Raw genomic sequence first — 13,852 nt, 5'->3', positions numbered from 1 at the left:
GCAGCCGCGTGGCTGACGGCAGTTCGCGTCTCGAGGACTCTGGCCCGGGCCCCACTCAGCTCGGAGCCCCACAGCCCTCCTCCCCGAAGGCACGGGCTTCCCGGGAGCAGGGTTCAGGTTTTAGTTCTTTGCACACCTACTGCTGTATCTTACATATAGCGGGTGTTCAAAGGAGGCTGAATTAGTATCTTTAAGAAAATTAATATTTGAAGTTTCCAGTTCCCAGGCTGGGACTTTATATCTGATACTTATAATCCAAAAAGTCCACGGAGCTTCCTAACGAGACATACTGAGAAGGAGCGGAGTTACAACAGAACTCCTGCCCAAAACACCTGCATCTGCTCACGGACAAACACCAGACAAACCCAAGTGAGGGACATGCCACACGACCACTGGTCTGTGCTTGTCGAGGCCAACAACCTCATGAAAGACACTAGGAGGCTGACACAGAAAGAAGGGCACGAGACGGCATCCTGGGTCGCGGGAGGACCCCGGGCAGGAGCACGACCGGGACCACCGAACATCCCCTGCACCTGCAGAGCGGCCTTAGCCCACCGTCTCCACAGTTCCTGAGGCTGCTCACCGCGCTGAAGCTGGGAACAAGGCTGCCCTTGTTCTTCGGAAATACCCTGAAGTATGTAGGTAAAGAAAGGCAGGCTGTCTGCAACAAGCTCTCAAATGGTTCAGGAGAAAAAGGAGAATGCTAACGTGGCAAATGTCAGTAACTGACATCTGGGAGTTCTACACACTCAGTTTGTGAAGCTCCTGTGAGCCTGAAATTATTCAAAATTAAAGTTTCTGAAAGTCAATGCAGGATCAATGACAACATTTACGTATTTAAATCTGGATATGTCTACTGGAGTATAAACTGCCACGACCTTTCTGGAAGGGGAAAACCTGCATCAGACACGCCGGTGACGCACTGCATCTGAACCCGTGCCCCCGCGTTCAGGGGTTTATCCGACAGTCACACCGGTAGCCAAGAGCGTTTGCTCGCTGTTTACGACAGTGAAAACTCAGATACGGGCTGAGTGTTATTAGGTATGTTAAGTATATTATCATCAAACCTCAAATGGGAGCCATGACATGGAGATTAAAGTAAAAATATTTTAGAATTTATATTAATTTGGGAATCCTCCTAACTGGAATTCATGAAATCGAAGACAACGTACCGGGTTTCTGGAGGAGGGATCTTTTGGCCGTTTTCTTAACGCCACCGCCCATCGGTGAAGACGGACACCGACCCAACCCGCGCGGGTTCAGAACCGGAGATTACGTGCAGTCACGCTACTCACCTGTTGGACTTGGCTCCATAGTGAATGTCTATGTTGATGTTATAGGAAATGAATTCTTTTTCTTCTTCTCCTTCATCACCGACATCCTCTACAAATCACAATAAACATGTGTCACACTCCCGTCAGCATTTACAGTTTTGAGGGGGTGCTACCTGTTTTTCCCTTCTGGCCCATTTTTCTCACTCCTGTCCCGGGTGCCGCCTTGCTGCGTGCCGTGCCTCCGGCCAGTCCCCCCGGCCTCTCCTGGCCTCATCCCCGGGCCCCAGACTCCGAAGTCCCCCCCGCCCTCCTCACTGCACCTTTGCTCGGCTGCTGACTCAGCACTTACTGTGCGACAGGCACTTCCTAAGCGCTTTAGTACATCATACCTTCAACCCCCCTGGCAACACTACGGGGCTGGTGTGACTTGCTACCCTTGCCCTCCAGGTAAGGAATGAAAGTCTCAGACACGCGGCTGGAAAGGGACAGAGTAAGAATTCTGAAGTCTGCGGTTCCAAACCCGGGGTCCTCACCAGACACAGGCAGCCCCCCACCAAGGCCCCCCAGGGCAAGCCCCCATCAAGAAAACCGCTACCCGGAAACACCCCAGGGTCCTGGAGGGGCGTTCCCCGGGCCTTCCCCTCTGCTCCCAGGGCGCTCTGCAGAGGCTGCTGCGGGCGCGGACGGGGGAACGCGGCTCCCTCCCAGGGCGAGCTCTGGGCAGGCAGGGCCGTGCGGGACACCCCCAGCCGGCACGGTGCCCAGGAGCCGTGCTAAAGCTTCCTGGATGGAACAGTAAGTAGCTCAGAACACGTGTGAAACTAAATTTCTAAGTAGTTCAAAATCAAAATTGGAAAATGAGAATAAAAACCGTGTGAGAATGGGAAGTGGTCCAAACCTCCAACTCCAGCACCCGCGCCCCGGAGGCCCGCCGGCCCCGGTCGGATGGCCAGGCAACGGCAGGGCACATGGGCCCCGCGCTGGCAAAGCTCACTGGCTGGGGTCAGCCTCGCGTGATACAGTGTGGGTCGCCTCCGCTTTTACCTCCTGACGTGACAGCAGAGGGCAGACGCTGCGCAGAGATCTTGGGAAGGTCGTTTGGCTGCAGTGGAAGAGGGCGGGGCACTCAGCCCAACCGTCTAGTCCACACAGTTTCTCCAACGCTACAAACCAGGAAATCCGAGGGCCTGGGGCCTGAGCAAAAGCTATCCGCTTCACTTGTCGTAGGATGAGACAAAACCCACACTTCATGTGTAAAAATTTTTACTGTATCAATAGGACAATGGCTCTTTTAAAATATTGCTTTTGGTATAATTTTAAGAAGGGGGGGCAGGACATTCTAATATACCAGGTGCTTCCAAGTTGTTTTAAAAAAATGACTAAAAAACAAAACAAAAAAACTATTAAACAAATCAGCTGAGTTTTCACTCCCAAAGTGCACATCTTCCACGAGGCGAGATGAGCGATGCCGCCCGGAACCGGCCACACTGGCACCGCGGCCCCCGCCGCACAGGGAGGGTGAGCGGACGCCCCACGGGGAGCGGCTGGCGGGCTGGCGGGGTGATGAGATGTCTTCTCCCCTCATTGCCCGAACGTTCTGTATATTGTCCACCAATTTATATAAAACACACCATCAAACTAACACCCAAACAGCATACAGACGATAAAAGTGACACTGCAGAATCACGGCAGGAGGTGGCTGCCAGAACTAAAGCCACAGCACGCTGACTTGGAACCTTCCTTCCTCCCAGCTCACGGCCCGTCGTCTCTACAGATCAAGTGGCAGCGGGACGCAGCACCTGAGGATGCTGCCTGCGCTCCCGAGCGCACGCCGGCTGGCGGAGACGGGGAGACGGGCGGCCGGCCAGGCGGCCGGGCGATGAGTCACGGCTCTGCTGGCACCCGGCTCGGCGCAGGCCGCTGCAGTGCAGCAGCCGCAGCTGGGGGCGGGAGGCACACCCGGTGACGTAATCCCCGGACGAAGACTGGCAAGCGGGTGCTCCCCACCTGCTTTGTAGAAATCTTCCTTCTCTTTGTGAGGATAACTCATGGACGTTATTATTAATCACTCATTGAACGCACTTGGGATTCACTTTTTTAATGCCTATTCCTCATAAATACAGAGATTAAATAAAGTCAGATTATATGTCTGACTTCCATGGAGCTAAAGAATCTAGAACATTGTTTTATAAACTGCCATCAAATAATTTAATCTTTTTGCTTCTCTGTAATTAATTTCCTCTTCCAAATAACAATAATTTGACATCCTACTTCTGCAGAAACATTAAAAATTGTTCATAGGAGGGAAGACACCTGATAGTTAATTCTTAATACTAAAACGGCTACTAATCCTGCTATATTTAGAAGATTATATTCAAACACAAACTGCGTGTTTTATCAGGTCATATCTCTCAGTAAAGTCTGAATCGGTTTCCTAATACTCTGAATAGTACTGGTTAATGCGAAACGACCAACAGTGCCCTGCCTGTTAACAGCCAAAGAACCACAGTCCCAGGACAGGAAGTGCTGGCCGCCCCTCACAGCCACCTTCTGAAGTGACATCAGCACAAGTCTGCGCGTGCTTCTGTGGAAGGACCAGGTTCTTTCAAACTGCAAGTGATCTGCATCATGAATCGGGTGAGCATCACGCCTCATGAAGGAAGTGGAAAAAGGTGCACATTCAACGACCCCAAGACTCAAGCTACCCCTCCTGGGTGGCTGGATAGGCTTCCACCCCGTCTGTGGATGAGCGAGGGGCTGTGGGAGGGAGTCCGCTGGTGAATGATCAGGCGAGGCTGCCTGTCCCCCGCCCCCATCCACTGCGGGCGCCCCTCATTCGTGCCCCCCACAAGGCAAGTCTGCCCTGAGAATGGAGCCAGCTCGCCCCTTTGGCCTGCTTGTGATGTGTTCCTGGTTCCCTGGCTCCCCCCTTCTCTTCCTTTGATATAAAAAACATGCTGGCTCCCCAGGGTTCTGGCAGATCGCTATCACAAGCTTCGTCTCCCTGTGCCCTCGCATGGGGGCTTCAGTACCCCCGTTTCCCGCCTCTGCTGCTTTCTCCTGTCCCCTCAGGCCCACCCTTCCGTCCTCCTTCTGACTTCTCTGCCCCAACCGACCCCGCCTCGGGAGGAGGCTAAAAGCTGGTGAGAAAGCCTGCATTTTCTCTTTAGCCTTGAGGCTTCGTTTTAACACTGTGAGGACTATAAGGCCGGGGGGAGTCTACACCAGTGACTATATGCAATGTAAAACCGGGGTTCATTATGTTAGTTCCAGATAAAAGAGAAGAGCCCTGGCTGGTGTGGCTCAGTGGACTGAGCACCGGCCTGTGACCTTAAGATCCCTGGTTTGATTCCTGGTCAGGACACACACCTGGGCTGCGGGCCAGGTCCCCAGTGGGGGCGTGAGAGGCAGCTGATTGATCTTGCATATGTTTCTCTCCCTCTTTCTCCTTCCCTTCCCATCTCTCTAAAAATAAATCAAAAATCTTAAAAAAAAAAAAAATAAGGAATTGAAAAATCTAGTAAGTTACAATAAGTTACAAATGCTTAAGAGATTTATGACTTAATACTTTGAGCCTAATACTAATTTGACAGAAATGATCGGTATGACATAAATGAAAACAAGCGCTCCTACTTTAATGGACACCAAGGAACTGAAGTCTCCGTCAAACACCTTCTTCCCAGGTGCTCGGTCTCCTGCCCCAGGACAGGGGGGCGGGTGGACTCCACGGCATTCCCTGCCCAACTCTAAGCAGCTGGTGCACAGACTATCCATCCAGCTTTAATTTTTGCAACGGAGTCAGGACGATCTTCCCTTCGCTGCGCATAAATTCACTTCCTGTGCTACCCGCACGTCCAAACTCATCTTGTGCAGGCTGGTTTGTCCCATAAAGGGTGCAGGTCCCACCTACAGGGCGACTGCACGGGTGGGTGGGCTCCCGGCCCAGCCTGCCCAGACAGTAGTATCACAGAAAACTGCCTCTTGGCTTATTAACGATTTTATTAACCATCGTGGGGGCTACGCAAAGGCCGAAAACAAATACCATTTAGACATCAATCTACTTCATTTCTTCACCCTTTACTTATCTAAGGACTTAATTTACCTAATTTTAAAAAATCAACACACAAAAACTTTCCCATACAACTTTCCAGAGCATCACAGCTCTAAGGAGCTGGGCACCGGCAAAGTGCCGGCCTGCTTTCGGAGCCCAGTCTGCAGCCCCCTCGGCGCAACCGAAGAGGAGGCGAGACCCCTCCGTCGTGCTTCTGAGGGGAAACTAGAATTCCAAGCACAGGTTAGTGCTGACTAAAGGCAGCCCCCGTTTCCAGTCTCAAAGTTCTAAGTTAGAGTTTTAGACCGAGTGTAAAAACCCCAAAACAGCACCTGACCCCGGCCTGGCCACTCGCACGCTGGACGGCACGCAGGCCCTGGGGCCCCAGTTCCGCCGCGCAAACTGGGGCACCTGTCACCTGTCCCTATCTTCAGCACGTTGCACAGGGTGGAAGCACAACCCAAAACGCACTTGGATAAAAAGTGCTACAAAACATCAGTAACACCATAAAATGCCTGTTTGGTAATAGCCTCATCTGGTCGCTAATAGCACCAGTGGGTCACAGTTCCAGAAGTACCTATGAAGGAAACAATGTTTAAAAAAAACAAAACAAAACAAAACAAAAAGGCCCCGGCTGGTGTGGCTCAGCAGTTGAGCTCCCGCCTGCGAACCGGAAAGGTCACTGGTTTGACTCCCGGTTCTGGCACCTGCCTGGGCCAGACCCCCGACTGGGGCAGGTGGGGGCAACGGATAGATGTCTCTCTCCCCCTCTCTTCCCCTCCCTTCCTCTCTGTCTGAAAAATAAATAAAATCTTAAAATTTTTTTTTACAGGCCAGGGATTACAGAAAGGAGACTTCTCTTTTTCTTTTTAATGAGGAGTTACGATCTAACTTTCCCTTTCCCATCAACTCTCCAATTCTTCACTATCAAAATAAAATGTTAAATTTGCAACTTTTAGTCTATAGTTTAAGGAATGCCGTACTTTAACAAAAAAAAATTATATTTAGCTAGGGTAATCAAAAATATAGGGAGGGCTTGATATAAAAATGTTCCTATATTCAATCACAAGTGTTTGGAAGATTCTTTTCATAAAGCGGGGAGGGGGAATAAAATAAAAGCAATGTGCTTGTTCATTAATTAAATTATATGATTTCATTGTTGTTGGTCTTTATTCAGCTTGAATGATTCAAAGCCCTTTTCCATCTCACGCCGTAAGCCTACCTTTTCCCGGGAGCTGCTCCTGGATGCTCCCATTTGCCTAAATGCGCAAGTGCCAACTTCTAACTCGTGAAAATCGCCTGGAAGGAAGACAGTCCCCCACCAGGCGGCTGCGCCTCACGCCCCCTCCGGAGGCTGGTGCGGCCCGGGAGCTGACAAGACTGACGGACGACACCAGAGGCTTTCCTTAGACGTTTTTTTGGGGGGGCACGTGAAAAATAAATTACAGACAGGCTGCATTACTTGAAATCCTTCAGGGATTTTTATAAATGCAGGAATGAGGTAGGATTTCAGGAATGAGGCCTCATTCCTGAGTCAACGTTCAAAAGTGCAAGTCATTGTGGAGCCAAGATGTGGATGCCTGGACACTCACTCCGCTGAAAGAGGGAAATGTGCCCACCCAGAAATCGCAGGCAGGCAGACAGGCAGTCGCGCTAGCTGGGAGGCGTGCTAGAGACCTAGGGTTCCCCCTGGTAATTAGCCATGTCCAATTCGAAGGTGTTTGTGAAAGTGCATTACTTATGAACACTCCAGGAGCAAAGAACAACACCTACAATTTTTCTTTTTTTTTCTTCAAAAAAAGCTGAAGACTCAAGATGGAAATCACTGATTTCAATACATGAACTGTACAATGAAAAACGTGATCAAGAATTAGCCAAGGTCAAACTACTCAAAATACAGTAACTTAACCCAGATTAAAACATAGTTTAATAATATAATGTGTATTCACTAAAAATAGAACAGAAAGACCAAAAATGCTGACCGCGGTTACAGCCAGGTGGGAGGATTCCAGGTGATTTAATTTTTCTACCATGACTATGTACTCTTTTTCAAAAAGAGTAGATGAGTTAAATGTGTTTAAAAAGAAAATAAACTAGTGGGTTTTCACTCGATAAAACACAAACCCAATCATAACAAACCCCCTAAACATTAATACATTAATGCTCTAAATAAGCCCCAATGACTTACTTGCTTTAACATCCCTGTGGATCCAAGAAAAATGTCCTGTCACTCCCCCTGACCCTCCAAGCCTCCTGCAGAAGCAGAGGCTACAATGAAGCATCCCCTGAGAAGGCCGGGCTTTGAAAGAAACAAATTATCAGAAAGAAACATTAAGTGTGTTGGGGGAGGCCAGCAGCACAGGCCCTCTTAGGGACAGAACCGCACAGCTTTCGCGACTGCAAGCAGCGTGCTCGGGAACGTCTTCAGACGATGCACGGCCCCTGGGAACTACCGTTCAAACTGACCGGCACACCACCGCCGAGTTCCCAGACGGACGGTGCCACACCCATCCGCGCGCTGTCATGGTCCTCTACCCGGTGGTCTCCAAGAGTCCACGGGAAACCCTCCCTGAAGGCCTGCTCCACTCTTAAGACAACCTAGCCTTGCTTTGGAGAGGTCACCATTTGCCTCCTCTCCCCACGAGTTGCCGAACCTGAATGTTTTTTAAAATCTGTAGAATAGACTCAAATATCACAGGGTCTCCCTTAAGACCCCCCGAGCATTACGCAAATTATAACATATCATTAGCGAAAACAAGCAGCGGACTGGAAACCGAGCCGCAAAGTCTAAGGACAAGGATTAGCTGGTGACCTTGGCTCACTTCACCCGAGCCTCAGTTTCCTCGCGTGTGACATGCGGACGCTGTGAGGACCAAGAGGCAAACCTGCGTGCACACATCCACCCAGAGGTGATGCCCGGCTCGCAGCCCTGTCACCCGGGGCCCGGCATCCGGGTCCGCGTACGGCCGCGGCGGCGATGCGCGCCGGCCCACCGCTCCCCCAGCGGCGCCCGCCGGCCCTCCCCCTCCGCCCAGACAACGAAGGGCCCGGAACGCAGGCTGCCCCCGGCTCCGCGGGTCTGCCCTGACACATCCCTCCGAGCCGACCTGGCCTGGACAAAAATCGAAACCTAAAAGCTCATGTGACATTGGAGGCCGGGATGCGGCCTCCGCCCGCCGCGCTCAGCCCTGAGACGCTGTCTCCACCCAACTCGGCCATCTTGAGGCCCGACAGACAAAGCGATCCCATTGTTGTGGTGACGGCGAGACAGGGGCACCTTCATCCTCCCGCCACCCGGAAGGGCTCCCTGGGGCTCCGGCCGGGCCGGGTGCGGCGGGAGCGAGGCGGTCGGCCCGAGAGCGACCCGGCGCCGCACCTTTGAGTGTGGAGCGCTCCACCAGGACCGTGTGGACCTGCGGGTCCGAGAGGAACTTGCGCATCTGCTCCACGGCGCTCTTCTCCTCCAGCGCCGCCTCCAGCGCGGCCGGCGCCTCGCCTCCATCCTCCAGCAGCAGCGGTACCAGCTTGCGCAGATGCTTCTGCAGCACCGACACGTCGGCCACGTTCTGCACGGCCGACACCTCCAGGCCGGCCGAGCCGTCCTCGCCGCCGCCGCCCCCGGGCTCCGACATGACGCCGCGCTCGGGACCTGCAGACAGCGCTGAGAAGGCAGCCGAGACTCCGTGCAGGAGAGAGGGGGCGGACGAAGGAGCGAAACAGGAGCCGGAGGCCGACCGCCGCTAACCCGCGGCCGACTGAGACTAGCGGCGCCGGCTCCGCCCTAAAGGCCACCGCCCGCCGGCCCCGCCCCGCCCGCCGGTCGCCCGCCGCAGCCACTGGCGCCTGCTCGAGGCCCCGGCGTCAGACGTCGCGCATGCGCGCGGGGGGCCCCGGCGGCGCCATCGCGCAGCCTCCCGGGATTTGTAGTCCCAGCCTTGGGCGGGACCCACTCCGCGGCTCCGCACTTCAATCCCTTAAAGAAGAGAATTTGGCGCGCGGAGGCTTTAGGGTGGTCAGGGGTTACGTTTTGTGTTGTTTACTGCTGTGGCCGCCGCGAACAGCGCTGGGCCGAGATACCCCATAAATTCTGAATGAATGAATGAATGTGTGTCAATGACGAGAGCTAACGTTTTTTGAGCACTTGGCTTGTGCCTGACATTGTTCTAACCACTTAGCCCGCGTTCTCCCGTTGAACGAATGACGACAATGTGTTAAGCACTAAAACACAAAGTCATGACAAAGGTGTTATTACGCCGAAAGAGAGCGAGGACTTTCATCAGCCGGGGAGGAGAAGAGGGGCGTGGCCAGTCACGTGTCACGTGGCTGGGCTGGAACGAGGCAGGCTGGGAGGGGGCAATCCCGTCGGAGAAGGAAGTGGCCTCTACGGAGGCCGAGGGCCTAAAGGTCGCAGCTGGAGCCCTGATGGCGGGGCAGGTTAGATAAAGCCAGGAGGTGACCCCTGAGCACCGGGGTAAAGCCGCGATGTGGCTCCTAGGCTGCCAATTACAAAATAATCCCCCCGGGATGCTGTAGGACTGAGAGGGAGACCCACGCGAGAGCCTGCACCTAGGACAGCGGCGCTGCGCTCGCAGCTGGGGCTGGCACTGCCTTTCGGGGGCCTCGGCACCTGGGTCCACGCAAAGCAGGGGCTGAGAGGCCTGCTCGCCAAGGGCCTCCCAGCTCGCATCCACCTGGACCTCATTCCTTACTCCGAAATGACATTAGGGCCAGGATCCAGGTGGCCCCCATTCTTGGTTTAATTTTGTTTGTTTGTTTTAACACGTTCTTGGTTTAGAAATGATACCATTACTTTCAATTGGTCTTGGATAGTTCAGATTCATAGCTTGCTTCTTAAATTGTGTGGAGGAAGGGAAGCCACAGGGGCTATTTTTATATCAAAGTGCACAGTCAGAGAGCTGAGTCCTGATTGGTGGAAGGATGATGGGATGATTTGATTTCCCCAAATCATCTTTGGGAAACTTCCGCACATAAAATTATCCTTGTTCCATCACCAGGTGCCAGGTCCCAGCGGCTGCTGCAACATGAAGGCTAATCAGGTGATTCTCCGGGAACTCCTGGAGGAGGAAAGAGAGCAATACCCCATCCTCCTGCCCTGCAGTCCACCCTTGGGTCATGTGCCCCAGCCGATGGAACCTTCCAGGAACAATAAAAGCAACTGCGATGAGTTTGTGCTGTGGTCACAGCTGTAATGGATAACAACACTACCAACAGCTAACAGTGCTCACTCTGTGCTAGGCATTCTGCTGAGTTCTCTCCCTCCCCCATCCATGTTCTTTGGGGTAGGAACAGGGACAAAGAGGAAAATCGATTACGTGCAGGTCAGTGAAGTATGAAGTGACCGCACAGCATCTGAGGCCCAGAAATCCAGCAGGGACTTCGCAGAGGGAGAGAGGCTGCTTGAAGGATGCACCATGAGTCGGCATCCATCTGGAGACACAGCCGCTGCAGCATCCAAGTGACTCCAACGTCCGCAGCCTGGCCCCCAGCCAGGGTAGCAGGGCCGCATGCAGCCTCTGGATGTGCAGCCTTGTATGATAGGCTCCAAACTAGAAGTGTTTATCTCTGAGAGGATGGAAATCCGGGAACCTGAACAGTCAATCTACAGGATTCTTACATGGGCCAATCCACAAGGATTCATGCTTTTCTGTTTTCCGAAGGCATTTGTTGTATTTAATAAATAATAAGAATGGTCAGCATAGATTGGATGCTGCTGTACACAGGCTGCTAAGCACTCTCGATTCCTGTCCTGGGGATTGGCTAGGCTGCCCCGGGGCCGAAAGGTGAGGAGTGCTTGCGAGATGTCCCTGGGCCTCCAGCCGCCAGTCTCTGCCCCCTCCCCACGCCATGCCCCAGGCTGACCCTGGGCCCACCCAAATCGGCCGTTCTCACTGCTTGCTGGATCTGGCATCTCACGTGTCCCCTGCCACCAGTGGAATCGTCTTTCAATTGGCAGTGGGCAGCGGCTGCTGGACCCGGGGTTCATTCTAAGCTGATGGGGGGGTAACAGTGGCTGCTGAAGAGGCACTTGGATTTTGTCAGAACACAGAGATGAACTGTCCACAAGGAGGAGACCGCACCCCCTCCCCACTCCTTAGTGCTGCGCAGGTGGCTCTGCAGTCCGAATCGGGTCAGTCTCCTCTCCAAGCGGAAACCCCACTGGCCCCTCACTTTGAGGCTTCGCGCCTGGGCTCCCCTCTCCTCTCCCTCGAAATCCCCCTGGGGCTGGTCCATTTGTTCACAGGTTCACTCATTCCATAGGCTCATTCCCGGCAGGGTGCTGGTTATGGCTGTGAACCCGATGCCTTGCCGGGGGAACCGCGTGCTGGCGGGGGCAGCCACTGCCGGTCCACAGGGCACGCTTCGGGTTTGACCTTTGCAGCTGCTGCCAGCGCGAGGCCCCACCCATCTATCCATCGCCGGGCACCGGGCACAGGGTGCTTTCTCATGAAGCTCCTCCCGGGATCCATCCCCTTTTCTTGTCCGGGTTCCCAGTCGGGAGCCTCAGGGAGGGCTGGGACCCCACAGGGCTCCGGCAGGCTTTGAGCTCAGAGGCGGGAGGTTTAGGGCGGGAGGGGGAAGCGCCCCCGAAGGAGCAGAACGGTCTCTTGGCGCCCTCTGGTGGCGCAGGGGAGGACGCCGCGCATTGCGGCACCTCCTCGGGCTGCAGGAGGCCCCACCGCAGCCGGCTTCCCTACCCATCTCGGTGGTGCAACCGGGCTCACCTTCCTGAGGTCACGTGAGTCACGCGTCCAGGGGCCCAGAGCGAGCAATGGCAGGGACCAGAGGAAAATGCCAGCCCGTGGCCCAGCCTGATCCCCGCGCCCGCTCATTGGGAAAGGCTCGCTGAACCCCTGAGAAGTGTCCTGGTCCCTTCTCTTGTGTAAGAACGCCTGTGTCCCCGCCGAGGACAGAGGGCGCGCCCTCAGTGCGCTGGACCCCAACTCCTCCTGGACGGACATTGCTCTGAAATTCTTCCCCTGCTCCCAAACGGAAATTTTTCACCTGCTCACCCTCCTAAATTCTTCCCAGTGGTGTCCAACCTCTTCCAGCACATCCCTTCTTTAAAAAGAAGAGAAAACCCTTTGTTCTTTCTGCCACCTAGTATTCTATTGTGTGAATGTACCACAGTTTTTTGGTCCACTCATTTACTAATGGGCACTTAGGCTGCTTCCAGCACTTGCCTATTGTAAACAACACTGCATAGGTTCTTTCGAATTGATGATTCAGGATTCTGAGGGTATAATCCCAGCAGTAGAATTGCCAGGTCAAAAGGCAGTTCCATCTTTAGTTTTTTTGAGGAAATTCCATACTGTTTTCCACAGGGGCTGCCCCAGCCTGCGTCCCCCGCACAGAGCGCCAGAGCTCCCTTTTCTCCACAGCCTCGCCAGCACCCGTTGTTCGTTGATCTGTTTATGACGGCCATTCTGACCTGTGTGAAGTGATATCTCATTGTAGTTTTAATTTGCATCTCTTTGATGGCTAGTGATGCTGAGCATCCTTTCCTATGTCCCTGGGCCCTCTGTATGCCCTCCTTGGAGAAGTGTCTCTTCAGGTCCTTTGCCCAGTTTTTAATTAGGTTATTCTTCCTGGAGCGGAGTTGTGTGAGTTCTTTATAAATTTTGGAGACCAAACCCCTGTCCAAGGTATCATTGGTAAATATATTTTCCCATACGGTTGGCTCCCATTTCATTTTGCTAATGTTTTCTTTAGCCACGCAGCAGCTTTGTAATTTGATGAAGTCCCATTTGTTGATTCTTTCCTTTATGTCCTTTGCTCTAAGGGACATATTGGTGAAAATACTGCTGTGTGAGAGTTTATGCTAACAGCCTATGTTCTCCTCTAGAACTTTTATGGTGTCATGACTTATATTTATGTCTTTTGTCCACTTTGAGTTTATTTTTGTGTATGGTGTAAGTTGGTGGTCGAGTTTCATTTTGTTCACATGTAGCTGTCCAGATCTCCCAACTCCATTTGTTGAAGAGGCTGTTTTTACTCCATTTTATGCTCCTGCCCCGTTTTTCAAATATTAATTGACCATAAAGTCATGGGTTTATTTCTGGGCTCTCTAGTCTGTTCCATTGAGCTATGTGCCTGTTCTTATGCCAGTACAAGACTGTTTTGATTACAGTGGCCTTGTAATATAGTTTGATGTCAGATATTGTGATCCCTCCGATGTTGTTCTTTTTTCCTCAAAATTGCTGAGGCTATTCAGTGTCAGTTATGGTTCCATATCCATTTTTGAAATATTTGTTCTGTATCTGTGAAGTGCCATTGGTATTTTAAGAGGAATGCATTGAACCTATAAATTGCTTTGGGTAGTATGGACATTTTGATGATGTTAATTCTTCCAGTCCATGAATAAAGAATATGCTTCCATTTATTTGTCTTCCTTAATTTCTTTTCTTCTTTTTTTAAAGAAGCAGATGTTTTGTTTATTTATTTATTTTTAGAGAGGGGGAAGGGAGGGAGGAAGAGAGGGAGAGAAACATCAGTGTGTGGTTGCCCC

The 13,852-nt window shown here is 52.5% G+C and overlaps 1 protein-coding gene across 1 annotated transcript in view; it reads right to left on the bottom strand.

Annotated features, from left to right (window-relative positions):
- The window catches only part of DYNC1H1 (dynein cytoplasmic 1 heavy chain 1), a 60,414-nt gene extending 51,294 nt beyond the window's left edge, over window positions 1-9,120 (bottom strand). Inside the window, exons 1-2 of the mRNA XM_054567736.1 lie at window positions 8,702-9,120; window positions 1,296-1,383 (exon numbers count right to left, since the gene is read on the bottom strand). Of these exons, the coding sequence (XP_054423711.1) occupies window positions 1,296-1,383; window positions 8,702-8,957 (344 nt within the window). The 5' untranslated portion in view covers window positions 8,958-9,120. The remainder of the gene's footprint in view (window positions 1-1,295; window positions 1,384-8,701) is intronic.
- Window positions 9,121-13,852: the final 4,732 nt, after the last annotated feature.

The sequence above is a fragment of the Pteronotus mesoamericanus genome, unplaced genomic scaffold, assembly GCF_021234165.1.
Source record: "Pteronotus mesoamericanus isolate MK-2021 breed Mesoamerican mustached bat unplaced genomic scaffold, CSHL_Meso_final contig_192, whole genome shotgun sequence".
NCBI lineage: Eukaryota > Metazoa > Chordata > Mammalia > Chiroptera > Mormoopidae > Pteronotus > Pteronotus mesoamericanus.
Note: the sequence above shows the minus strand (reverse complement) of the source record. Positions and strands in the feature narration are given on the sequence as shown.